Source organism: Gorilla gorilla, chromosome 6 (genome assembly GCF_029281585.2).
Source record: "Gorilla gorilla gorilla isolate KB3781 chromosome 6, NHGRI_mGorGor1-v2.1_pri, whole genome shotgun sequence".
NCBI classification, from domain to species: domain Eukaryota; kingdom Metazoa; phylum Chordata; class Mammalia; order Primates; family Hominidae; genus Gorilla; species Gorilla gorilla.
The window spans coordinates 149,509,069-149,535,272 of record NC_073230.2 but is presented as its reverse complement, the minus strand read 5'-3'; the positions used below and the strand labels follow the sequence as shown (position 1 = coordinate 149,535,272).

Genomic DNA, 26,204 nt, shown 5'->3' with positions numbered 1-26,204 from the left:
TTAAAAGGTAATATAATCTTGATGACTTCAATTAAGAAAACATTTCCTAAATAGGACACAGGAAGCAATCATTATTAAAGAAAAGATCAATAGATTGAAATATATTAAAATTAAGAGTGTCTGTTCATCACAATATACCATCAAGAGACGAAAAGGCTGGGTATAGTGGTTCATGCCTGTAAACCCAGTGGTTTGGGAAGCTGAGGCAAGAGGATCACTTGAGCCCAGGAATTCAAGACCAGCCTGGGCAATACAGCAAGACCCCATCTCTACAAAACATAATAAAAAACTAGCTGGAGCTGGGCATGGTGGCTCACACCTGTAATCTCAGCACTTTGGGAGGCTGAGGTTGGTGGATCACTTGAGGCCAGGAGTTTCAGACCAGCTTGGCCAACATGGTGAAACCTCATCTTTACTCATAATATAAAAATTAGCTGGGCGTAGTGGCACGTGCCTGTAATCCCAGCTACTTGGGAGGCTGAGGCATGAGAATCGTTGAACCCAGGAGGTGGAGGTTGCAGTGAGGCAAGATTGGGCCACTGTACCCCAGCCTGGGTCACAGATCAAGACTCTGTCTCAAAAAACAAAACAAAACAACCTAACTGGACATGTTGGAATGTGCCTGTCGTCTCAGCTACTTGGAAGATTGAGGCAGGAGGATTGCTTCAGCCCAGGAGTTTGAAGCTGCCATAAGCTAGGATGGCACTATTGCACTCCAGCCTGGGTGACAGAGTTGGACCATATCTATAAAAAATAAAACATACCCCCATCCGGGAGGGAGGTGGGGGGGTCAGCCCCCCGCCCGGCCAGCCACCCCATCCGGAAGGTGAGGGGCGCCTCTGCCCGGCCGCCCCTACTGGGAAGTGAGGAGCCCCTCTGCCCGGCCACCACCCCGTCTGGGAGGTGTACCCAAAAGCTCATTGAGAACGGGCCATGATGACAATGGCGGTTTTGTGGAATAGAAAAGGGGGAAAGGTGGGGAAAAGATTGAGAAATCGGATGGTTGCTGTGTCTGTATAGAAAGAAGTAGACATGGGAGACTTTTCATTTTGTTCTGTACTAAGAAAAATTCTTCTGCCTTGGGATCCTGTTGATCTATGACCTTACCCCCAACCCTGTGCTCTCTGAAACATGTGCTGTGTCCACTCAGGGTTAAATGGATTAAGGGCGGTGCAAGATGTGCTTTGTTAAACAGATGCTTGAAGGCAGCATGCTCGTTAAGAGTCATCACCACTCCCTAATCTCAAGTACCCAGGGACACAAACACTCTGCCTAGGAAAACCAGAGACCTTTGTTCACTTGTTTATCGGCTGACCTTCCCTCCACTATTGTCCTATGACCCTGCCAAATCCCCCTCTGCGAGAAACACCCAAGAATGATCAATAAAAAAAAAAATAATAATAATAATAATAAAACACATAAAAGGCCAGGCGTGGTGGCTCATGCCTGTAACCCCAGCACTTTGGGAGGCCGAGGCAGGTGGATCATGAGGTCAGGGGTTCAAGACCAGCCTGACCAACATGGTGAAACCCCGTCTCTATTAAAAATACGAAAATTAGCTGGGCGTGGTGGTGGGCGCCTATAATCCCAGCTACTCAGGAGGCTAAGGCAGGAGAATTGCTTGAACCCGGGAGGTGGAGGTTGCAGTGAGTTAATATCGCGCCACTGCACTCCAACCTGGGCGACAGAGCAAGACTCAGTCTCAAAAAAATAAAAATAAAATAAAAAATAAAAAAATCAAAATATTCCTTCCTTCAGGTATTTTTAAGAAGAGAGAGGGAAAAGTTACTCCACAGGGTGGAAGATGATGTTTGCAACATATGTAACTGACAAAGGGCTGGGGCCTCCTTCAAGAGAACCTAGTGCCCGGAATGCAGGTCACAGACAGCCCAACAGGACCCTAGTGCAGCGCCCTAGTGGGGATAGCACCCCATCCCCCGTACCATGAGGGCACTCATGCACATCCATGCTGCAGGATGCAGGATTCGATTCCTCTATCAGGCAACCTTGGCTTTTGAGCACCCCACTGCCTGAAAAATAAACTTTCTTTGAATTGTGCTTAGTCTAAGACTCTTCCTACGTACTAAGCCGTCCTTCCTCCGTTCTCTCCTTCCCAGGGGCAGGTCTACATCTCATAGAAGACTCCCTGCCTCCTTCTGCTCCTTCTTCTTCTTCTTCTTCTTTTTTTTTTTTTTTTTTTTGATATGGAGTCTCACTCTGTTGCCCAGGCTGGAGTGCAATGGCGCGATCTCAGCTCACTGCAACCTCTGCCTCCCGGGTTCAAGCGATTCTCCTGGCTCAGCCTCCTGAGTAGCTGGGATTACAGGTGCCCACCACCACGCCCAGCTATTTTTTGTATTTTTAGTAGAGATGGGGTTTCGCCATGTTGGCCAGGCTGGTCTTGAACTCCTGACCTCAGGTGATCCACCTGCCTCGGCCTCCCAAAGTGCTGGGATTACAGGCATGAGCCACTGTGCCCAGCCCTGCTCCTTCTTCTTTATCCCTCACAGCTGTTTCTCCCAATAAATCTCTTGCATGTCTATCTCATCCTGTCCCAACATCTGCTTCCTGGAGGACCCACACTGACACAGACTCATTTTCAGAAAATATAAGCTACTGTTACGAATTGACAAGAAAAATATAACAAACAGAAAAATAGGCCTTGGACTTGAAAAGTATTTCACAACAGAGGATATCCGAATAGCTAACAAACACCTGAAAAGGTGTTCAATCTCATTAATAAACAGGGAAATGCAAATGAAAAACACTAGTGATCTCATGACACACTTCTCAGGATGCATGGAAGTAAAAGGACTAATAGCACCAGATGTTGGTAAGGATGTAGAACAACTGAAACCCACACACACTGCTGATGGGAGTACACACTAGAACGACCACTCTGGCAAGTGGTTTGAGATGATCTAGAGCTGCATGACCATGCAATTTTGCTCCTGAGTATTACTCAACAGAGATGTGTGCCCATCGGCATCAATAAACATATACCAGAATGTTCAGGGCAGCAATTTTCCTAGTTGCCCCAAACTAGAAGCAACTCAAATGTCCATTGCCAAGAGAACAGAGAAATACTCTGTAGGGTGTTCTTGCAAAGGAATAGTATACGAATTATACAAAAGAATAGATTACAGCCACATGCAACGATGGATGAAACTGTTAAACAATATTGAGGGAAAGAAACTTAGGCAAAAAGGTATGATTTTGTTTATATATAACGTACAAAACAATAGCAAAACAAGACGAGGCACAGTGGCTCACACCTGTAATCTCAGCACTTTGGGAGGCTGAGGTGGGTGGATCACTTGAGGTCGGGAGTTCAAGACCAGCCTGGCCAACACAGTAAAACGCATCTGTACTAAAAATACAAAAATTAGCTGGGCATGGTGGCACATGCCTGTAATCCCAGCTACTTGGGAGGCTGAGGCATGAGAATCACTTGAACCTGGGAGGTGGAGTTTGCAGTGAGCTGAGATCACGCCACTGCACTCCAGCCTGGGCAACGGAGTGAGACTCCATCTCAAAAAAAAGAAAAACTAACCACAAAACAAACAAACAAACAAAAAACCCACCAAAACAAAACTGCAGTATTTAGGGATGTGGGCTTAGGTAGTAAAATGATTAAAAAAGAAAAAAGCAAAGAAGTGTTTATCATAAAAGCACTTGCCTTTGGGGCAGAAGGAGTGTGGAGTAATAAAGTGAAAGCTGGTAGGGGAGAAGAGTGGGCTGGCAATATTCTTTTTTTTTTTTTTTTGAGACAAGGTCTCACTGTGTCACCCAGGCTGTGGTGCAGTGGTGTGATCACAGCTCACTGCAGACTCTACCTCCTGGGCTAAAGCAATCCTCCCAATTCAGCCTCCTGCGTAGCTGGGACTACAGGCGCATGCCATCATACCCAGCTAATTTGTAATTTTTTGGTGGAGATCGGGTCTCCCTATGTTGTTCAGGCTGGTCCGACCTCTGCCTCCCAAAGTGTTGGGATTACAGGTGTGAGCCCACACCCAGTCAATATTCTTTTTTTTTTTTTTTTTTTTTAAGAGACAGAGTCTGTCTCTGTCACCCAGGCTGGAGTGCAGTGGCGCAATCTCGGCTCACCGCAACCTCTGCCTCCCGGGTTCAAGCAATTCTCCTGCGTCAGCCTCCCGAGTAGCTGGGACTACATACAGGTGCATGCCGCCATGCCCGGCTAATTTTTTTTTTTTTTGTATTTTAGCAGAGACGGGGTTTCACCGTGTTGCCCAGGCTGGTCTCCAACTCCTGAGCTCAGGCAATCCACCCGCCTCAGCCTCCCAAAGTGCTAGGACTACAGGTGTGAACCACTGCACCTGGCCAATATTCTATGTCTTGACCCAGCTGGTGTTTGCTCAGCTGTTCCCTTTGAGATAAATTAATGTGTACTTTTCTTTATATACATTAATATGTCCCAATAAAAAAGATTTTGAAAATCTTTTCCCATAGTCACTGTCACCAGCCTGCCCAGTGTCAAAGCTGGACTTAGATCATAATGATCCCCAAAGAAGTTTAAATCCAAGACCATTTTCAGCAGACATTAGCACATTGGAGTGCTACAATAGGCTAGGAACGGGGGCCCATAGAGACCAGGCTCTGGCCTCAGGCAGCTGTCAATGCTAACAGGGTCTTTGCAGGTGTGATTAATTTGAGGATCTTGAGATGGGGAGATTATTCTGGACTAGCTGGGCAGGCCCTGAATACAATCGCAAGTAACCTTACAAGGGGGAGGTAGAGGGAGACTTGATCCCACACAGTCAGGAAAAGGTGAGGCACACAGAGCCAAAGATGGCACCAGAAGCCAGAGGAGGCGAGGGACAGAGTCTCCCCTACAGCGTCCAGAGGGGCACGGCCCTGCTGACACCTCCATTTCAGCCCCGCAGGACTGATTTCAGACTTGTGGCCTCCAGAACAGTGGGAGAACACATCTGTTGTTTTCAGCCCCCAGCTCATGGCAGTTGGTTACAGCAGCCACAGGAAGCTCGTATAGCATGCACCTTCAAGAGAACCATGCGTGTGTTTTTAGCTGGTGAGCCTGAAGCTCTGGGCTGAGCTCTGCTTCTAGAACAAAGGAATGAGAGTCCCTGGTGGAAGAAGGGATGTGGTGGGAAAAGGAACCCCTGCAGCCAGGAATCTGATCTACTCCCTGTATCCCGCTCCATCTGTGGATTTGATTTTTTTTTTTTTTTAAGAGATAGGGTCTCCATCTGTTACCTAGGCTGGAGCACAGTGGCTCAGTCATAGCTCACTGCAGCCTTGAACTCCTAGCCTCAAGCAATGTGCCCATCTCAGTCTCCAGAGTAGCTGAGACTATAGGCGTACACCACTGAGTCCAGATAATTTTTTTTTTTTTGAGACAGTCTCACTTTGTCACCCAGGCTGGAGTGCAGTGGTGCGATCTCAGCTCACTGCAGCCTCTGCCTCCTAGGTTCAAGTGATTCTTGTGCCTCAGCCTCCCGGGTAGCTGGGACTACAGGCACTCACCACCACACCTGGCTGATTTTTTTTTTTTTTTGTATTTTTAGTAGAGATGGGGTTTCACCATGTTGGCCAGGCTGGTCTCAAACTCCTGACCTCAAGTGATCCACCTGCCTTGGTCTCAAACTCCTGACCTCAAGTGATCCACCTGCCTCGGCCTCCCAAAGTGCTGGGATTACAGGTGTGAGTCACCGCACCCGGCTTAATTTTTTATTTTTTGTAGAGATGGAGGTCTCACTATGTTGCCTGGGCTGATCTCAAGCTCCTGGCATCAAGCAATCTTCCCACCTCAACTTCCCAAAGTGCTGGGATTTATAGGTGTGAGCCACGGCGCCCAGCTGGATTCTAACTTTTATGACCTGCTCCTTCCACCTGCTCCTCTACCACAACTAGATCAACAGTGCTGATGTCCACGGGTCCACCTGCCAACAGCCAGGGCTGCACACTCTGGGGTGAGCCAGGTGCCTGGAGGAAGGGAAAGGATCTGAAGTTTGCTAAGTGCACAGTGACAGACGGCCCTGCCCCAAGGAAGGGCTTCTTCATTTTGTTAGGGAGGCAAGAGAGACACACAGAACATTAAATGGCCAGACAAGAATGTACCAATCCAAGACAGCAATAAAATAACATACGCTATGGACCCGGTGAGCTGCATGAGTTGTTTGTAGTACCGGTATACAACCCCCAAATCCCCCAAACTCTGAAACTCCACTCCTGGGCAGCTGTAACCAGTGCATTTCTTGATAATTCATTTGACAGTAAAATCTGAGCTAAACTAGCCATTTGAAGTTTTTTTTTGTTTGATTGATTGATTGATTGATTGATTTTTGAGACAGTTTTGTTCTTCTTGCTCAGGCTGGAGTGCAATGGTGTGATCTTGGCTCACTGCAACATCCACCTCCTGGGTTCAAGCGACTCTCCCGCCTCAGCCTTCTAAGTAGCTGGGATTACAGGTGCCCACCACCAAGCCCAGCTAGTAGAGATGGGGTTTCTCCATGTTTGTCAGGCTGGTCTCGAATTCCCGACCTCAGGTGATCTGCCCGCCTTGGCCTCCCAAAGTGCTAGGATTACAGACGTGAGCCACTGCACCTGGCTGTTTGTTTTAAAAATAAAAATAAAGATGGGGTCTTGCTATGTTGCCCAGGCTGATGTTGAACCCCTGGCCTTAAGCAATCCCCCACCTCAGCCTCCCAAAGTGCTGGGATTACTGACGTGAGCCACCACACCTGGCTTGAATAATTTTTTTTTTTTTGAGACAGAGTCTTGCTCTGTCACCCAGGTTGGAGTGCAGTGGTGTGATCTCAGCTCACTGCAACCTCTGCCTCCCGAGTTCAAGCAAGTCTCCTGCCTCAGCCTCCTGAGTAGCTGGGACTCCAGGCGTGCGCCACCACATCTGGCTAATTTTTGTATTTTTATTACAAAATAATCCGCCCGCCTTGGCCTCCCAAAGTGCTGAGATTACAGGCATGAGCCACCATGCCCAGCACTGAAGATTTTATTCAACCTGCTCTGTATGACTATTTACACATCTGACTGCATAAATAGTAATGTATTTGGCCATGAGGCATTGGCCCAGACCCTGCTGAGGGTGTTATGTAACACAGAGCACATTTTTCTAAAATCTGACAAATTCTGAACTCTGAAATATTTGGCCCTGAGGGTTTTTGTTGAGTGATTGTGGACCTGTAATATAATAGGTCTTTAAGTGGAAAGTTTGGCTGAGATCTTTAGAGGGACAAATATCAGATGTTGAAGAAAGTTATGAGACAGAGCATCCAGGATAACCTACAAAAAAGGTTGGCTCCCTGCAATCCCAGCACTTTGGGAGGCGAGGTGTGTGGATCAGTTGAGGTCAGGAGTTTGAGACCAGTCTGGCCAACATGGTGAAACCCTGTCTCTACTAAAAACACAAAAATTAGCTGGGCGTGATGGCAGGTGCCTGTAATCCCAGCTGCTTGGGAGGCTGAGACAGGAGAATCACTTGAACCCGGGTGGTGGAGGTTGCAGTGAGCCAAGATTGCACTACTGCACTCCAGCCTGGGCGACAGAGCAAGACCCTGTCTCAAAAAAAAAAAAAAAAGAAAAAAAAAAAAAAAGATGTCAGGTCTGATGGAGTGAGGGTGGGAGAAAGATGGGAAGCCAGACACCCCCAGAAGAAAGCAGGCCTGGGACCTGAAGTACCTTGTGAACCATGTTCAGGAATATGTACATCATTCTAAGGGAAATGGGGGCCTCTGAGGGTTTTACATGGGGACATTAGGAGGAGCTGGGCCCCCTGTAGCCAGCTAGAGGAGGAACAGCTGTATAAATCAACATGCAATCAACCCCTGACACTGGGTCATTCCTGTGCTGATAAAGTGGCTTCAAGGAGCTGGGGATAAACTTCTGAGACAGAAAGAAGCACCTGTATGAGGCAATGTGTGCAGGCACACTTCCGTGAGGGGCAACACGAATTTTTCTGGATTCAGGCAGGGAGGCCACGAACAGAAAACAGGAAGGCTGCTGTGTCAGCCCTCTGGCATGGACACCTGATAAACTGGGAGACTAGAACACTCCACATCATCTTTGGGGGCATTTCTAGAACCAAGGAAGAAGTGAGGCAGAGACGGTTGTTATGAAAGACAGACTAGGGTATAAATACCAAGCAAACATTCTGAGATTCCTGGAAATCCTGCAACATCCTGGCATCTGTCACCCTTCTCTGATGCATCTGTTTCACAGAGTGATTAAAGACGGAGCTGGCTGGGGGAGAGGCAGCCGGGAGCCTGTGGGCTGGAGACAGGGAGCTGCCTTCAGAGATAGTGCAGAGGGGCCGGGAGTGGTGGCTCATGCCTGTAATCCCAGCACTTTGGGAGGCTGAGGTAGGCAGATCATCTGAGGTCGGGAGTTCGAGATCAGCCTGGCCAACATGGTGAAATCCTGTCTCTACTAAAATAAAAATTAGCTGAGTGTGGTGGCGGGAGCCTGTAATCCCAGCTACTCAGGAGGCTGAGGCAGGAGAATTGCTTGAACCTGAGAGGCGGAGATTGCAGTGAGTCGAGGTCATGCCACTGCACTCCAGCCTAGGCAACAGAGTAAGACTCCGTCTCAAAAAAAGAGAGAAGGTAGCGCAGAGGGAGGCACCTCAGGTTGGGCAGCTTCCCACTCAGCCCTGAGGAAGAACTGCCTCCACTGTGTCCTCGAGATGCATGACCTTAATACAAAGGTGGATCTGGTCCACATTCCTGGGGAAACCGCACGTAGCTTAGAACTGCTTCATTCCCAAGTGAGATGCGTGCATTCCACCTTTCTCTGGGAGCCACCATTGCTGGGTTTCCTTTTGTCCCTGGAGGGCATGGGCTGCACCTGCCTGTCCACCCCGGCTGTTTGTATGCCATGGCACAGCTCTCCCATCTTTGCTCTACTAGGACATAACAGTTTCCTTTTATTATTTATTTATTTATTTTTTAAGAGACCAGGTTTTGCTTTCTCACCCAGGCTGGAGTGCAGTGGTATGATCACAGCTCACTGCAGCCTCAAATTCCTGGGCTCAAGTGATTCCCCCCACCACAACCTCTCAAGTAGCTGGGACTATAGGCCTGTGCCACCACATCTCACTATTTTTTTTTGTTTTAGTTTTTGTAGAGATGAAGTCTCACTATGTTGACCAGGATGGTCTCAAGCTATCCTCCCACCTCAGCTTCCCAAAGTGCTGGGATTACAGGCATGAACCACCGTGCCTGGCCCAAAGACATTCATCACAGAAATAGAAAAGATTATCCTAAAATTTATATGGAACCATGAAAGACTCAGAATAGTCAAAGCTACCCTGAGCAAAAAGAACCAACCTAGAGGAATCACATTGCCTGACTTCAAATTATACTACAGAACTATGGTAACCAAAACAGTGTGGTACTGATAAAAACAGACACATAGACCAATGGAACAGAATCCAGAATCCAGAAATAAATCTATACATCTACAGTAAAGTCATTTTCGACAAAGGTGCTAAGAACATATGTTGGGGAAAGGACAGTCTCTTCAATAAGTGGTGCTGGGAAAACTGGATACCCATATGTAGTGCAATGGTACAATCTCAGCTTACTGTAACCTCTGCCTGCTGGGCTCAAGCAATCCTCCCACCTCAGCCTCCTGAGTAGCTGGGACTGCAGGTGTGCACCACCACACTCAGCTATTTTTTTTTATTTTTTGTAGAGATGAGGTTTTGCCATGTTGCTTAGGCTGGTCTTGAAACCCTGGGCTCAAGCAATTTACCTGCCTCGCCCTCCAAAGTGCTGGGATTACAGGCATGAACCACCACACCCCATCTATGTTTATGTATTTTAATGTAAATTATTGGTAAACACTTATAATTTTTATGTGCTTATAATATATAAACACGTGCTTATAATACATAAACACGTGCTTATAATGCATAAACACGCCCCATCTATGTTTATGTATTTTAATGTAAATTATTGGTAAACACTTAGAAATTGCCTCTTCTTTCTTTTTAAGAACCCACTGTACCCAATAAATAGATATACCTACTAGATACCCATAAAAAATTAAAAAACAAAACTCACCTGTTCACTCTGCAGTAGAGATTGTCAAAAATAAAAATAAAGGGACAGGCACAATGGCTCATGCCTGTAATCCCAGCACTTTGGGAGGGCCAGGCAGGGGGATCACTTGAGCCCAGGAGTTCGAGACCAGCCTGGGCAACATGGCAAAACCCCGTCTTTACAAAAAATAAAAAAAAAAAAAAATGGGCTGGGCATGGTGGCATCCAGCTTAAAGGCACTTTCTGAGGCCCTATCCATCACTTACACATTTTTTTTTTCCCCCGACGGAGTGTTGCTCTGTCACCCAGGCTGGAGTGCAATGGCACAATCTCGACTCACTGCAACCTCTGCCTCCTGGGTTCAAGCAATTCTCCTGCCTCAGCCTCCCAAGTAGCTGGGACTACAGGCGCCCGCCACCACGCCTGGCTAATTTTTTTGTATTTTTAGTAGAGACGGGGTTTCACCGTGTTAGCCAGGATGGTCTTGATCTCCTGACCTTGTGATCCGCCTGCCTCAGCCTCCCAAAGTGCTGGGATTACAGGTGTGAGCCACTGCGCCCGGCTGCATCACTTACACTTTTAAGATTTCATTTTCCACTGTCATTAGAAACACGCAGAAAGCTGAGCATCCTCAGAGGAGAGTAAACAAAAGTTAAAAACTTCAAAAATGCCATACCAATCAGCATAATGACCACATTTGCAGCTCCATATTTCTCTATCTCATGAATCCAGTGAGGGATGGACTCGAACGTGGACCGCCGGGTGAGGTCATAGGCGATGATGGCTGCGTGGGCACTGCGGTAGTAGCTTTGGGTGATGGTGCGGAAGCGCTCCTGGCCAGCTGTGTCCCACACCTGCATCTGGAGAAGGACAGGAAGGAGAGTCCAAATCAGGGGTTCCCGCAGGTAATGGGAACTCCTTCACCTACATCACCTTAAAAACACAGTTTTCTGGGTCTCACTTCTAGATATTCAGACCCAGTAGATCTGGGGTGGGACCCAGGGATCTATTCTTTCAGTTGCTCCCTGGATGACTTGGATATCCTCCTTGGTTGGGGAACGACCATCTAAGACAAACTTGTCCAACCCGCAACCCACGGGACACATTTGGCCCAGGACAACTTTGAATGCAGCCCAACACAAATTTTTAAACTTTCTTAAAACATTATGAGTTTTTCTGCATTTTTTTTTTTTTTTTTTTTTAGCTCATCAGGTATCATTAGTGTTAGTGTAATTTGTGTGGCCCAAGACAATTCTTCTTCCAACATGGCCCAGGGAAACCAGAAGCTTGGACAGCCGATTTAAGGGATGCTACTGTCAGAGAGATGGACCTATTTTTTTTGAGATGGAGTCTCGCTCTGTCGCCCAGGCTGGCGTGCAGTGGTGCCATCTCAGCTTACTGCAAGCTCCGCCTCCCAGGTTCACACCATTCTCCTGCCTCAGCCTCCGGAGTAGCTGGGACTACAGGCGCCGCCACCACATCCGGCTAATTTTTTTGTATTTTTAGTAGAGACGGGGTTTCACCGTGTTAGCCAGGATGGTCTCGATCTCCTGACCTCGTGATCTGCCGGCCTCGGCCTCCCAAAGTGCTGAGATTACAGGCGTGAGCCACTGCGCCCAGCCGAGAGGTGGACCTATTTTATCCTGGGGTCTTGTGTTCTTTGCCTTTTCTCCTGACTCATCACTTGGTCCAGATTTGGGGGCTCATCTTTTGAGTCTGCCCGTGGATCTGAATACTGGCAAAAGTGATAATATTGGCTGAACTGTTCTGATTTTAAAGGAACACTCAAGCTGTTCATGTTTGGAATGTTCTCACAATAATACCTCCCAAATTAGCCACACAAGCGGCAGCACCAATTCACACGGCCTCTCACACTGTCTGAGGGTAACAATTTCTTCATATTCTCATACTATTTATATAAAATTTATTTTTTAGAGAAAGTTTGCAAACATACACCAAAGCTAGAGATAATAGAAAAATGAGGCTGGGTGCAGTGGCTCATGCCTGTGATCCCAGCACTTTGGGAGGCTGAGGTGGCGGATCGCTTAAGCTCAGGGGTTTGAGACCAGCCTGGGCAATGTGGTGAAACCCCATCTCTACGAAAAATACAAAAGTTAGCTGGGCATGGTGGCGCATGCCTGTATTCCCAGCTACTTGGGAGACTGAGGCAGGAGGATTCCTTGAGCACAGGAAGTCGAGGCTATAGTGAGCTGAGATCATACGCCACTGCCCTCCATCTGGGCAACAAAGTGAGACCCTGTCTCAAAAAAATAAAAAAAGAACCTCATACACCTATCACCCAGAGTCAATAATTAATGAGATTTTGTTACTTGCTTCATCTAGCCCTTTCTGTTGATTTCTTTGAAGTATTTTTTAATTTTTTAAATTTGTATTTATTATCTTTTTTTTTTTTTTTTTTTTTTTTTTGAGACAGAGTCTTGCTCTGTCGCCCAGGCTGGAGTGCAGTGGTGTGATCTCGGCTCACTGCAAGCTCCGCCTCCTGGGTTCATACCATTCTCCTGCCTCAGCCTCCCAAGTAGCTGGGACTACAGGTGCCCGCCACCACGCCCGGCTAATTTTTTGTATTTTTAGTAGAGATGGGGTTTCACCATGTTAGCCAGGATGGTCTCGATCTCCTGACCTCGTAATCCGCCCACCTCGGCCTCCCAAAGTGCTGGGATTACAGGCGTGAGCCACCACACCCAGCCTATTTTATCTTTTTGAGACAGAGTCTTGCTGTTACTCCCAGGCTGGAGTGCAATGGTGTGATCTCGGCTCACTGCAACCTCTGCCTCCTGGGTTCAAGTAATTTTCATGCCTCAAGCCTCCCGAGCAGCTGGGATTACAGGCATGCGCCACCACGCCCGGTTAATTTTTTTGTATTTTTAGTAGAGATGGGGTTTCCCCCCATTGGCCAGGCTGGTCTTGAACTCCTGACCTTGGGTGATCCGCCTGCCTCGGCCTCCAAAAGTGCTGGGATTACAGGCATGAGCCACCATGCCTGGCAGTTTATGGAATTTTTGAGTACACAGAAAATTTGACCTCTTTTTTTTTTTGAGACAGAGTCTCACTCTGTCGCCTAGGCTGGAGTGCAGTGGTATGATCTCGGCTCACTGTAACCTCTGCCTCCCAGGTTTGAGAGATTCTTGTACCTCAGCCTCCTGACCTCAAGTCATCCACCCGCCTCGGCCTCCCGAAGTGCTGGGATTACAGGTGTGAGCCACCTTGCCTGGCCACTAGAAAATTTGACCTTTTAAGGTCAGGTTTGGTGGCTCACGCCTGTAATCCCGGCACTTTGGGAGGGTGAAGTGGGAGGATTGTTTGAGCCCAGGAGTTTGAGACTGGCCTGAGCAACACAGGAAAATCCTGTCTCTACAACAAATTTAAAAAATGAGTTGGGCATGGTGGGGTGCACCTGTGGTCCCAGCTACTCAGGAGGCTGAGGTGAGAGGATCGCTTGAGTCGGGCAGATGGAGGCTGGAGTGAGCTGTGATTGTGCCACTGCACTTCAGCCTGAGTGACAGAGCAAGACCCTGTCTCAGGCTGGGTGTGGTGGTTCACATCTGTAATCCCAGCACTTTGGGAGGTAGAGGCGGGCAGATCACTTGAGGTCAGAAGTTCGAGACCAGTCTGGCCAACATAGTGAAACCCCATCTCTACTAAAAATACAAAACTTAGCCCAGTGTGGTGGTGTGCACCTGTAAATCCAGCTACTTGGAATGCTGAGGCATGAGAATTGCTTGAGCCCAGGAGGCAGAGATTGCAGTGAGCTGAAACTGTGCTCCTGCACTCCAGCCTGGGTGATGGAGTGAGACTCTGCCTCAAAAAAACAAAAACAAAAACAAAAAGCCCTGTCTACACTCCCCCACCCCCCCAAAAAAGCAAATTTGACCATTATATAGTTAGAGAAATGTATAAATTTGACCTTCACAGTTAGATTCAGCAGTATTTTCCTTATTGGCTTCTGGGTTCGTGTCTCATTTAAAGCCTGATTTTCCCATTCCATGATGAGAAAATAAATACTCCCATGCTTTCTTCCACTATTTGTATGATTTCATGTTTTGTACTGAAATCTTTTATTGCTCAGACATGTGCTTTGTTGTTGGGAATTCTGGCTAAAAAAGGTGGAACTGGCCAGGCGTGGTGGCTCACACCTGTAACCCAGCACTCTGGGAGGCCGAGGTGGGTGGATCATGAGGTCAGGAGATAGAAACCATCTTGGCTAACACGATGAAACCCCGTCTCTACTAAAAATACAAAAAAAAAAAAAAATTTGCCAGGCGTGGTGGTGGGCGCCTGTAGTCCCTGTTACTTGGGAGGCTGAGGCGGGAGGCTGAGGCAGGAGAATGGCATGAACCCGGGAGGCGGAGCTTGCAGTGAGCCGAGATCGCGCGAGACTCTGTCTCAAGGAAAAAAAAAAAAAAAAAAAAGGTGGAACCAGTCCCGTCCCGGTGCCCTCTGACCTTCACTTTTTTGCCGTCAATATCAAGGGAGCGCACGGTAAAGTCCACTCCAATCGTGTTCTGCTGTGTCTCAGTGTAGACTCCAGACTTGAAATGCTGCACCACACACGTCTTCCCCACATTGGAATCCCCAATGAGGATAATCTTGAACAAATAGTCAAAGTTCTCATCTGCTGCCCTGGCTGAGCTGGAGAAGTGCATGGTTCTTGCCACCTAGAACAGAGCTAGGAAGAAAGGATGGAATTCAAGCACCAGGAACTGGGGATCCAGTACAAGACAAGATGAAGGGAGGTCATTACCTTCACAGCGCTACATCCTTGTGAGAGGACGATGCTAATGATGCTAGTCGGGCACAGAGGAGTTGTCCCCATAAGCTGACATCTGCCCTACGTGTGTTGATCTTACTTTAGGGGTGCTCTTGGAATAAAGAGGTTCTACTGCCATTCTCTGGTGGGTCCAGTGGACGGTCAACACCATCAGATAAAAGCAGTGATATATCCTAGGCCTGGAGACGAGGTGCCACGTGCTCCATCAGAGTGCTCGGAGAGCAGGAGAATGGCAGAGGAAATGCCCACAGCAGTGACTCACCTGCCATTGGAGGTCCCACTAGTGTCAATTTCACCTGGGAGAAAGATTCCCAACTGCTGTAAGACTGACCATCCAGGCCGTGCACGATGGCTCATGCCTGTAATCTCAGCTATTCGGGAGGCTGAGGCCGGAGAATCACTTGAATCCGGGAGGCGGAAGTTGCAGTGATCCGAGATCACGCCTTTGCACTCCAGCCTGGGCAACAAGAGCGAAACTCCACCTCAAAAAAAAAAAACCCAAAAAACAAAAAACTACTGACCATCCAGGTAGCCAGCAACGAGGACTGATAAGAGGTGATTGGTAAGTCAGCTTGGGGAAGAGTGACATGACCTTTTTGTTCTGTTTGGAGCCTAATTTTTTCGACCAGGAGATTAGCATTTTGAGAATATTCAAAATTAAAACCATGGCTATAATGTTATGGCATATTTTACCAAAGGCTGGTTATGGCATATTTTACCAAAGGTTTTTTTTTTTTTTCTTTTTTTTTGAGACAGAGTCTCACTGTGTCGCCCAGGCTGGAGTGCAATGGCATGATCTCAGCTCACTGCAACCTCTGCCTTCCAGTTCAAACGATTCTCCTGCCTCAGCCTCCCGAGTAGCTGGGACTATAGACCTGCACTACCACACCCAGGTAATTTTTGTATTTTTAGTAGAGACGGGGTTGCACCATGTTGGTCAGGCTGGTCTCGAATGCCTGACCTCAAGTGATTTACCTGCCTCAGTCTCCCAAAGTGCTGGGATTACAGGCCTGAACCATCACGCACCGCCAGAAAATTAAGGTTTCTAATGACAGTGTTTCACAAACTAACTGATTATCAGAATTATCTGGGAATATCATTGAAAATATATATTTTTGGAGCTCATCCCAGACTTGCTAAACATATTTTACCTTGTTCTTTTAAAAATTATTTCTTAGTATTCTTTTTTTTTTTTGAGACAGAGTCTCGCTCTGTCACCCAGGCTGGAGTGCAGTGGTATGATCTCAAAACTGCACTGGGCCAGGTTTTGTGTTTTGTGTTTTTAACTTTAAAATATGTTTAGTGTGCCAGGCCGCAGTCGCTCATGCCTGTAATCCTAGCACTTTGGCAGGCCGAGGCAGAAGGATCACTTGACGCCAGGAGGTTGAAAGTAGTCTAGGCAATATAATGAGAGCCCTGCCCCCCGCCTCCCCGCCCATCTCTATTAAAATAATAAGAAATAGGCCAGGGGCAGTGGCTCACACCTGTAATCCAAGCAATTTGGGAGGCTGAGGCAGGCGGATCACTTGAGGTCAGGAGTTCAAGATCAGCTTGGCCAACACGGTGAAACCCCATCTCTACTAAAAATACAAAAAATTAGCTGGGCGTGGTGGCATGCACCTGTAATCCCAGCTACTTGGGAGGCTAAGGCAGGAGAATGGCTTGAAACCAGAGGGCAGAGGTTGCAGTGAGCCGAGATCGCACCATTGCAGTCCAGCCTGGGCAACAAGAGTGAAACTCCGTTTCAAAAAACAAACAAACAAACAAAAACACAAAACCAAAAACCTCTGTCTCTCTTCCCTCCCCTCCCCTCTTGCTCTGTCTCTTCCCCAGGTGATTCTGATGATGAGCCAGGTTTGGAAAACACCAATCGACCAAGTCACCTACCTGAAACTTACTCCCACCATCAGCATCCCTGGCTTAAATGTCCACCTATGCTTAAATATCTCTGATCACAAGGAACTGACTACCTCCTGAAAAATTTCCATTTTGCACTGGGCAGCTCTCACTTCTGTGGGATTGACACCTCCCTCCATGAGGTTTCCATCTGTCTAGCTCAGTGCTATCCTTACTCTGCCAAGACACATCACATTCCTGTTCCACATGACAGCCCATCAGATATTTGAAGCAGCAAGAATATTCCCCCAAGGAGAATATCCCCATCCTCTTTAACTGTTCTTCATGAGAGTGTGTTCGGACTCCTCATCCAATTGCTCTAAAAGTAACTGAAACCTGATCCCACTTAATGATTACATTTGATGTGCTGCAAATTGCCCCTGCCTTGTGACATCCTTCTTCACCTCTCCGTTTTACTCTGGTTTTCTCTAAAGTCATAGACAAGGACACTCTGTCTCATCACACAAGGTACAATGCACTCAAATGTCCAATCTGCATGCAAAAACCCAGGGCTTTAAGGCGATGAAGAAGGATCCCATACCTCTCTTGGACCTCTCTGAAATCACATATGGGTAGATGACCCAGCAGACAACAGACACAATCAAACCACTTTTTTCCTGTCTGACTTTTCAACTAAAGACAGCCATTCCACTTCCGGTGTCTTGGTCTTATCACTGTAACTTGAGCTGAGACTTTACTTCCATGTCTCCCCCCACCCTCCGGAGTCCTCAGGGTTTCCACGAAAGCCCCCTTTCATTGAGCCTACAAGCCTTGCTGGGAGGCACAGGCAGCGTCCACCCCGATGATGTCTTCCCGCCGGCATCCCGCAGCCTTCGCCTTCCTGGTTCACCTGTCGCTTACCTGTCTCGCTCTCTCACCTCTGCTGGTCAGCAGGTAATGTTTTCGCTTTCTTCTGGTTTTGCTTTTCAGCCCCCCAGTGCCCCCTTCTTCCTCCTGCCTCGCTGCTTGGTGGGAAGTGTAGTTCTGGCCCCAGGTGTCGGGTTTGGCGTCCTGAGAAAGTGAAAGGAAAGTGCAATCCCTCCCACCTGCCCTGAGTCCGGAGCTGCCTCAGGGTACAAAGCGCCAGGTGAGAGTGGCCAGCACAGGGCAGGGCGCAGAGCCAGCTTTCTCACCAGCCTTCGCCGGCCTAGCGGAAAGCCCTCACAGGAAGGAACAGCCAGTGAATTAAACCAGCGCTGGCCCATCCGACGCTGCCCCTGCTCCTTTCTTCTACTTTACCTTCTCTTGTGGGCTTTTGCGTCCTTTGCTCTCAATTTGTCCTGGTGTCCCTTGTTAGGAAACAGTTTCAGAATGTATCTCATGTAGTAACAGCGACTGTTTTGCAAAATGTTTGGGTCAGTTGTACATGTGCATATTGTACTGGGTGATGTAAAAAAAAAATTTTTTTTTTTTTTTTTGGAGACAAGGTCTCACTCTGTCACTCAGGCTGAAGTGCAGTGGCACCATCATGGCTCACTGCAGCCTCAACCTCCCGGGCTCAAGCAATCTTCCTGCCTCAGCCTCCTGAATATCTGGGACTACAGCTGGCCTGAGGGTTGTTAGTTGAGATAACACCAACTAAAGGAGGATATAGATCTTAAGTAATTTATTTTATTATATATACACATTTTTCAGAGACAGTGTCTTGCTCTATGGCCCAGGCTGGAGTGCAGAGGTGTAATCATGGCTCACTGCAGCCACAACATCCCAGGCTCAAGGAAGCCTCCCACTTCAGCCTCCCAAGTAGCTGGGACTACAGTCATACACCACCATGCCCCGCTATTTATTTATTTTTTTTATTGCTGGGATCTCCCTATGTTGCCCATGGTGGTTTGACACTCCTGGGTTTGGCCAGGCATGGTAGCTCATGCCTATGATCCCAGCACTTTGGGAGGCTGAGGTGGGCAGATCACCTGAGGTCAGGAGTTCGAGACCAGCCTGGCCAACATGGCAAAACCCCATCTCTACTAAAAATACAAAAATTACCCGGGTCTGGTGGTGAGCCTATAATCCCAGCTACTCTGGCAGGAGAATCGCTTGAGCCTGCGAGGTGGAGGTTGCAGTGAGCCAAGGTCGCGCCACTGCACTCCAGCCTGGGTGACAGAGTGAGACTCCGTCTCAAAAAAAAAAGAAAAAAAGAGAAGAAACTCCTGGGCTCAAGTGATCCTCCTGCCTTGGCTTCCCGAAGTGCTGGGATTACAAGGCATGAAACCACCGTGCCTGGCCAGATTGTAAGTAATTTAAGTCTTTGTTTTGTAGATCAGAATATCTCTTTGTGAGGAGTCAGAGAAAGGAGATGATGCAAAGAGAAGGAAGCAAAAACAAAACTAAAAGAACTTTGAAGGTACATGAGAAGAAAAAGCTGAAAAGAAAATGTCTGCCTCACTCCATCAAAAATTCTACCATAGAGCAAAGGTTAACGTCCAGAAAACCTCAAGTTTATCAGTCCCAGATGCTTGCAGTAGAAGCATAAAGCTGAGGTGAATTTTCCTTACTATTTTTTTCCCCAGAGTCTAGAACAGTAACTGCCTCCCAATGTCTATCACAGGGACCAGATTTTCTCCACTACATAGGATGTGATATGTAGGCAGTTAAATGGCATTATAGACACAATAAGCAAAATTGAAACAGGGACACCCTGTTTGATAAAATATTTACATCGGTGTCCTGTTTCCAAACTGTGGGCTGAGACCTATAAATGAGTCATGAAATCAACCTTTGTGGGTTGCAACCAGCATTTTCACAAGAAGGGATTAAGAAACAACTTCAGAATGTATCTTGTGTAGTAACAGTGACTACTGTTTTGCAAAATGTTTGGGTCAGTTGTACACATGCATATTGTACAGGGTGATGTAAAAAAAAATGTTTTTTTTGAGACAGGGTCTCACTCTGTCTCCCAGGCTGAAGTGCAGTGGCACCATCACGGCTCACTGCAGCCTCAACCTCCTGGGCTCAAGCAATCCTCCTGCCTCAGCTTCCTGTATATCTGGGACTACAGGTGTGCACCATCATGCCCAGCTATTTATTTCATTTTTTTGTAGAGCCAGGGCCTCACTTTGTTACCCAGACTGGTCTCGAACTCCTGGGATCAAGCAATCCTCCCACATCAGCCTCCCAAGGTGCTGGGATAACAGGCGTGGGCCACCGTGCCTGGCCTGAAATGTCTTTTTAACTGTAGGCTGGGGTCCGCAACGTTTGAGAAGCACTGAAATACAGGGCAATTTATTCACTGTCCAAGAACATTACTTCTATGATGTCTTCAGATAAATTTGAAAATATTTGTCTTACCCAAAATTCCAGTTACATATCCATTTTCAGGATACTCTCTTCTGGGTGAGATAAACTCAACACTGGCAGGTATAGCAAGAAAACAAAAGACTCTGCCAAATATTGCTGCAGGGTGAGAACCACCAGCACAATGTGGAAATCCAGTGTAGGTAAAGATTCGCCCCAAATGTGTGATCAGGAAATAAAACCTGTTAGGTGTCAGTGTCATGAAGTTCAGTGTCCAAATGTTGTCTTTCTTCTGGTAATGGTTACTTTTTTTTTTTTTTTTTGAGATAAGGTTTAGCTTTTGTCACTCAGGCTGGAGTGCAATGGTGCGATCTTGGCTCACTGCAACCTCCATCTCCTGGGTTCAAGCGATTCTCCTGCCTCAGCCTCCCGAGTAGTTGGGATTACAGGCACCCGCCACCACGTCCAGCTAATTTTTGTATTTTTAGTAGAGATGGGGTTTCACTATGTTGGCCAGGCTGGTCTGGAACTCCTGACCTCAGGTGATCCACCTGCCTCGGCCTTCCAAAGTGCTGGGATTATAGGGGTGAGCCACCGCACCTGGGGTGGTTACTGTTTAAAAAAAAAAGTCACCTGACTCAGACCCACTGAGCACTTGGAGAACATCTACAGGTAGAAAACAAATGTTACAAATATTTAAATATCCTGATGGTTTTGGAAGTCAAGGGGAGAGAGATCTTACCTCTGTCTACCACCCGACTGTCTCCACCAAGGTCACTATAAATACAAAGAGCATAGCTTGGGCTACAGGAAAGAAGGCATTCATATGTATAAATGTGTGTGTATATATACACTGTTTTTTCTTTTTTAAGAGACTGGGTCTCCCTCTGTCACCCAGGCTGGAGCGCAGTGGTACCATCATAGCTCACTGCAGCCTCCAAAGGTGGGGCTGAAGTGATCCTCCTACCTCAACCTCCCTAGTAGCTGGGATTAAAGATACACACCACCACGTGGCTAAGAAGGCATTCTAGCCCTGAATGGTGATGACACAGGTTATATACTTGAAGTATACACACACACATATATATGTTTACACCCATATGTAAACATAACACAAAAAACTATGTATTTCCCTCTATGTATATATATTTACCATTTTAACCATTTTTAAGTGTACAATTCAATGGCATTAAATACATCGTTGTGCAACCAACATCACCATCCATCTCCAGGACTTTTTTGGCATCCCAAACGGAAACTCCATAGCCATTAAACAACAATTTCTCATTTCCCCTTCCCTCCAGCCATGGGCAACCACCATGCTACTTTCTGACTCTATGAATTTCACTACTCTGGCTACCTCATATAAGTGGAACTGTACTGTACTGGTCCTTTTATGTCTGACTTATTTCACTTAGCATAATGTTTTTTAAGGTTCGTCTATGTTGTAGTGTGTGTCAGAATTTGCTTCCTTTTTTAGGCTGAAAAATAAACGATTCACAATATATTTTTAAAAATAAAAGTAACATATTTGGCTCATTTATTTTTGCTCACCCTGACATCATATTTCTCCTTGGATGCCTAGAGACAAAACTACCACTGTATAAGGGCTAGAAACAAAACTACCACTGTATAAGGGCAAATAAAAATGAAAAATAACAGGCTTAATTCCTCTGCTGAAAATAAAGAGACTTCTCAGCCTTCTCTCTTTTCCTTCAAAATTTCTTTCTCTGTCCTTTTCAAATGTATACAAATCTTTATAACAGCGAAATGAGCCTCTTGCCAGTATCACAACTCAGAAATGTATCCTCAAGGACTTGGGGGTCATCTTTTTGAAATTCAGACGTGAGTTAGTGCCTGTATCTCCCAGTTCCTACATGAGGGTAAGAGACTAAATTAGTGGGCATGGGCGCCTTGCTCCAATTTGTAAAACTACCTCCTGCTATAAAGATATGGGAAGTTTGGCCGGGCGCAGTGGCTCACACCTGTAATGCCAGAACTTTGGGAGGCCGAGGCGGGCAGGTCACGAGGTCAGGAGATCGAGACCATCCCGGCTAACACGGTGAAACCTCGTCTCTACTAAAAATACAAAAAAATTAGCCAGACGTGGTGGCGGGCGCCTGTAGTCCCAGCTATTCGGGAGGCTGAGGCAGGAGAATCCCTTGAACCCGGGAGGCGGAGCTTGCAGTGAGCTGAGATCACGCCACTGCACTCCAGCCTGGGTGACAGAGCAAGACTCTGTCTCAAAAACAAAAAACAAACAAACAAAAAGATATGCGAAGTTTAAAAAACGAACAACAACAACAAAAAGTTATGCGAAGTTTGTTTTGCTTCTGGATAAAGCCAACATGAGTGGTCTCCCCAATTACTACTATTAAGGAGGAACTATGTTTGACAAAAGGTGTTGTCAAGTTCTGTTATTTGAAAACTAGTGATTGTTTATCTTGAGAACAGGTATGTAATGGTTGTTGTGGAGATTTTCTGGATTAAGAGAAGTTTTTTTTTCTTTAAAATTCGAACAAGTGTCTGTATTTTTCCCCTTTATTTAAGAAACGGCGGCGGCGGTGGTGGTGGTGGAGGGGGGGCGGCTCTCACTACCTTGCCCAGGCTGGTCTCAAACTCTTGTTCTCAAATGATGCTCCTACTTCGGCCTCCCAAAGTGTTAGGATTACAGGTGTGAGACAATTGTGTTGGATTTTTTTTTTTTTTTTTTTTTGAGGCAGGGTCTCGTTCTGTTGCCCAGGCTGGTGCAGTGGAGCAATCACAGCTGCCAGCCTCAAACTTTTGGGCTCAAGCGATCCTCGCACCTCGGTCGCCCCAGTAGCAGGGACCACAGGCACATGCCACTACTCCTGGCTAATTTTAAAATTTTTTGTAGAGATGGGGTCTGGCTATGTTGCTAAGGCTGGTCTTGAACTACTGGGTTCAAGTGATCCTCCCTTCTCGACCTCCTAAAGTGTTGGATTACAGGCGTGAGCCCATTGTGCCCGGCCTGCATTTAATTAGACACCTAAAATTTAGGCCGGTCAGTAGCACACTTAGCAGCATGTTACTTTTTATAAAAACAAAGACCGAATACCGCTTTTTTGAAAAAAAAAAAAAAAAAAAAAGGATGCACCAGTTCTCCCCATATCATTTCTTCTCTCTACCTCTCGTCTTTTGCAGCTAACATTACTGGCCAGGTCCGCAGCAGCAGAGTTCTCTGGGCTCCCAGCCTCCGCCCTCCTCGCCCTCCTCCGCGCCGGCAGGTGAGGCCGCGCGGCGGGACTACAACTCCCAGTGTGCCCCGCGACGGGAGGGTCACGTGGGCGTCCGGAAACCCTGGCCGCAGCGCCAGGGGTGAGCTGGCGGCGGGGGAGGCGGGCAGCGGAGCCAAGCTGACCCGGCGAGCGGAGCCGGGGCTGGAGAGCGGCGACCACTGCGGATCTCGGGTGCGCGAGCGGTGATGCGTGGGGCCGAAGACCTGCTGGGGCGGGGGCGGGTCCAATCCGAGGGGCTTCCCGGGTCGGGAGGGCGGTGGGGAGATGTAGGTGGCGGCCCCCCTTGGGTGGGGCGCCCAGGCAGGGTCGGCCGCTCGCCCCCTCCTTCTCCTCCCTGGGCCCGGGCCTGGGGTCCCGGCGGTCACGGGGAGGCTGCGATGGGGAGGATGGGGAGGAGAAGGACCCCCGGGGGACCCTGCGGCCCGGCCCCGATCCACGCGGCGGAGGCTTTTGTGCTCCTCGCCCGCCTGTCCTACGGCCGTGGGTCTGGGAGATTCTGACTTGATCAGAAAAGGGCTTGTCGTTCGGACCAGGGGAGAGGGGATGCTTTTCAGGTAGGTGGGGAAGGAAGCTCTTTGGAAAGGATGTATAGAGGTCAGAGAAGAAGCGTGGTCTCAGTGGAGTGACTGGTTTTGTTTTCTGGTAACTAGCATGAACTCAGTCAAGGAATTTGGTCAAATTATTCGTCATTCCCTCCTTATTCTTCGCAGGGTGTGTTCTGTTTATTCTCAGTTTTGACAGGAGATAATGGGAATGTGTCCCCGGAGTTTTTAGTGTTTTCTTGAAATGTAAGATGGTAGACTATCTCGTGGTAACTCTTACTGAAAAGTTTATAGTTTATAGGGAGGAGTGGTTCCTGGGGTGAGCAAAATCATTCAGTTGTTATCTTTTTGTCCACCGGTTTATTTCTACCTTTACACAAATTTATACATACATAAATATATATAACAGTTGTTGAAGGGAATGTCTTCAGTGCTTTGGTGCTTAAATGGTTTCTTTTCAGTTTGTTTGATGTTTCTTGGATACTAGGCTCTATACTAAGAACTCCATATAAATTATCTCATTTAATTAATACATGAGGAAATTGAGCTTCGGGTTGGGCGCGGTGTCTCATGCCTGTAATCCCAGCACTTTGGGAGGCCAAGGCCTGTGGATTCCTTGAGGTCAGGAGTTCAAGACCAGCCTGGCCAACATGGTGAAACCCCGTCTCTACTAAAAATACAAAGATTAGCTGGGCGTGGTGGCGCATGCCTGTAATCCCAGCTACTCGGGAGGCTGAGGCAGGAGAATCGCTTGAACCTGGGAGGCGGAGGTTGCAGTGAGCCGAGATCACACCACTGCACTCCAGCCTGGGTGACAGAGCCAGACTCTGTCTTTTTTTTTTTTTTTTTTTGAGACTGAGTTTTTGCTCTTGTCGCCCAGGCTGGAGTGCAGTGGCACCATCTCGGCTCACTGCAACCTCCGCCTCCCGGGTTCAAGTGATTCTCCTGCCTCAGCCTCCCGAGTAGCTGGGACTACAGGCGCCCGCCACCACGCCAGGCTAATTTTTGGATTTTTAGTAGGGACGGGGTTTCACCATATTGGCCATGATGATCTGGATCTCCTGACCTCGTGGTCCGCCTGCCTTGGCCTCCCAAAGCGCTGTAATTACAGGCGTGAGCCACTGCGCCCGGCCTCAGACTCTGTCAAAAAAAAAAAAAAAAAAAAAAAGAGAAATTGAGATTCAGAGAAGCTACTTTTAAGTGGAGGGTCTTAGATTCCATACCTGGCTTGTCTCTTGAATGACACCATTCTTCTATTAGTGTTTGATTTCGAGTCTCTGCCTAAGAAGGTGACCCGGAAACAATACTTTTATAAAAGTTAAGTCAACAGTATCTTCCTGCTTTCTAGCTGTCAGGATCAACTGCCTTGTTCATTGTTTAAGGTCCTGATTTGTGCTCTGTTCATCAGTGTTAATGTCATGTCACTGCAGTGACTATTAACTTGATTATAAATCCTTTGGTAGAAGAGGGAAAGATTTTTATCTTGAAAACTAGTTGTCTTTGGAACATGTCCAAAAACAGGGAGGAGGAATGTGGTTTTGGAAACCCTGGAATAAAATGAGAGATATTTACAGATAAATGCCAAGTATTTTATGCCTGTGGTAATGAGATAATTTAAGAAGAGATAAAAATTACAGGAAGACGGATGAATTAATGAATAAAAAAGGATTTATGAGGTTCAAGTAAATGGCTTCATATGAGATAATGTGGGATAAAAAAAGATACTTGTGGCTGGGTGCAGTGGCTCATGCCCATAATCCTAGGGCTTTGGGAGGCTGAGGCAGGAGGATCTATCTCTTAAGGCCAGGAATTCAAGACCAGACTGGTTAACATAGCAAGACCCTGTTTCTACAAAAACTAAGAAAATTAGCCAGGTGTGATGGTGCCCACCTGTAGTCCCAGCAACTTTGGAGGCTGAGGCAGGAGGATCGCTTAAACCTAGGTAGGAGATTGAGGCTGCAGTGAACTATGATCATGCCACTGCACTCCAGCCTGGGTAACAGAGTGAGACCCTGTCTCTGAAAAAAAAAAAAAAAAGATAGTTGTATGCGTGTGAGCATTGAGATGCTAAACTGCAACATATACAATACTGTAAAAATGGTGAACTCAACTATACATTTAATAATTTCCCACATTCTTCTTTACACTTTGAATATACATAATCTTTTTACTGTGCAGACATAAAAACTGAAGTCTGGGAGGTGAGTAATTGCCCATCTAATGCCCCCTCCTTTGAGTGTGTAAGAGAACCACTCTTACCAGTAAGATGTTTTTTTTTCCCCATCCTTGGTATATACCTCTGAGTTTAGGTGTGCTAGTTCTTTTATTTATTTATTTATTTATTTTTTGAGATGGAGTCTTGCTCTGTTGCCCAGGTTGGAGAGCAGTAGGGGGATCTCGGTTCACTGCAACCTCCGCCTCCTGGGTTCAAGCAATTCTCCTGT

At 47.1% G+C, this 26,204-nt stretch overlaps 2 protein-coding genes across 5 annotated transcripts in view; one reads left to right on the top strand and one right to left on the bottom strand.

The window, feature by feature from the left end:
• RAB19 (RAB19, member RAS oncogene family) overlaps positions 1 to 23,206 on the bottom strand; it is a 29,574-nt gene extending 6,368 nt beyond the window's left edge. The window contains exons 1-4 of the mRNA XM_004046320.5: positions 23,108 to 23,206; positions 17,586 to 17,735; positions 14,503 to 14,726; positions 10,716 to 10,899 (exon numbers count right to left, since the gene is read on the bottom strand). Coding sequence (XP_004046368.1) covers positions 10,716 to 10,899; positions 14,503 to 14,703 — 385 coding nt within the window. The 5' untranslated portion in view covers positions 14,704 to 14,726; positions 17,586 to 17,735; positions 23,108 to 23,206. The remainder of the gene's footprint in view (positions 1 to 10,715; positions 10,900 to 14,502; positions 14,727 to 17,585; positions 17,736 to 23,107) is intronic.
• A 32-nt stretch (positions 23,207 to 23,238) lies between these two features.
• The window catches only part of SLC37A3 (solute carrier family 37 member 3), a 122,312-nt gene continuing 119,346 nt past the window's right edge, over positions 23,239 to 26,204 (top strand). For 2 of the 4 annotated variants that reach the window (XM_055346414.2, XM_031013209.3), the window contains exon 1: positions 23,280 to 23,389. The gene's annotated coding sequence lies outside the window, so the exon portion shown is untranslated. Of the gene's footprint in view, positions 23,390 to 26,204 lie in introns of all 4 variants that reach the window. The other 2 variants (XM_019031690.4, XM_055346413.2) reach the window with 2 other exon arrangements.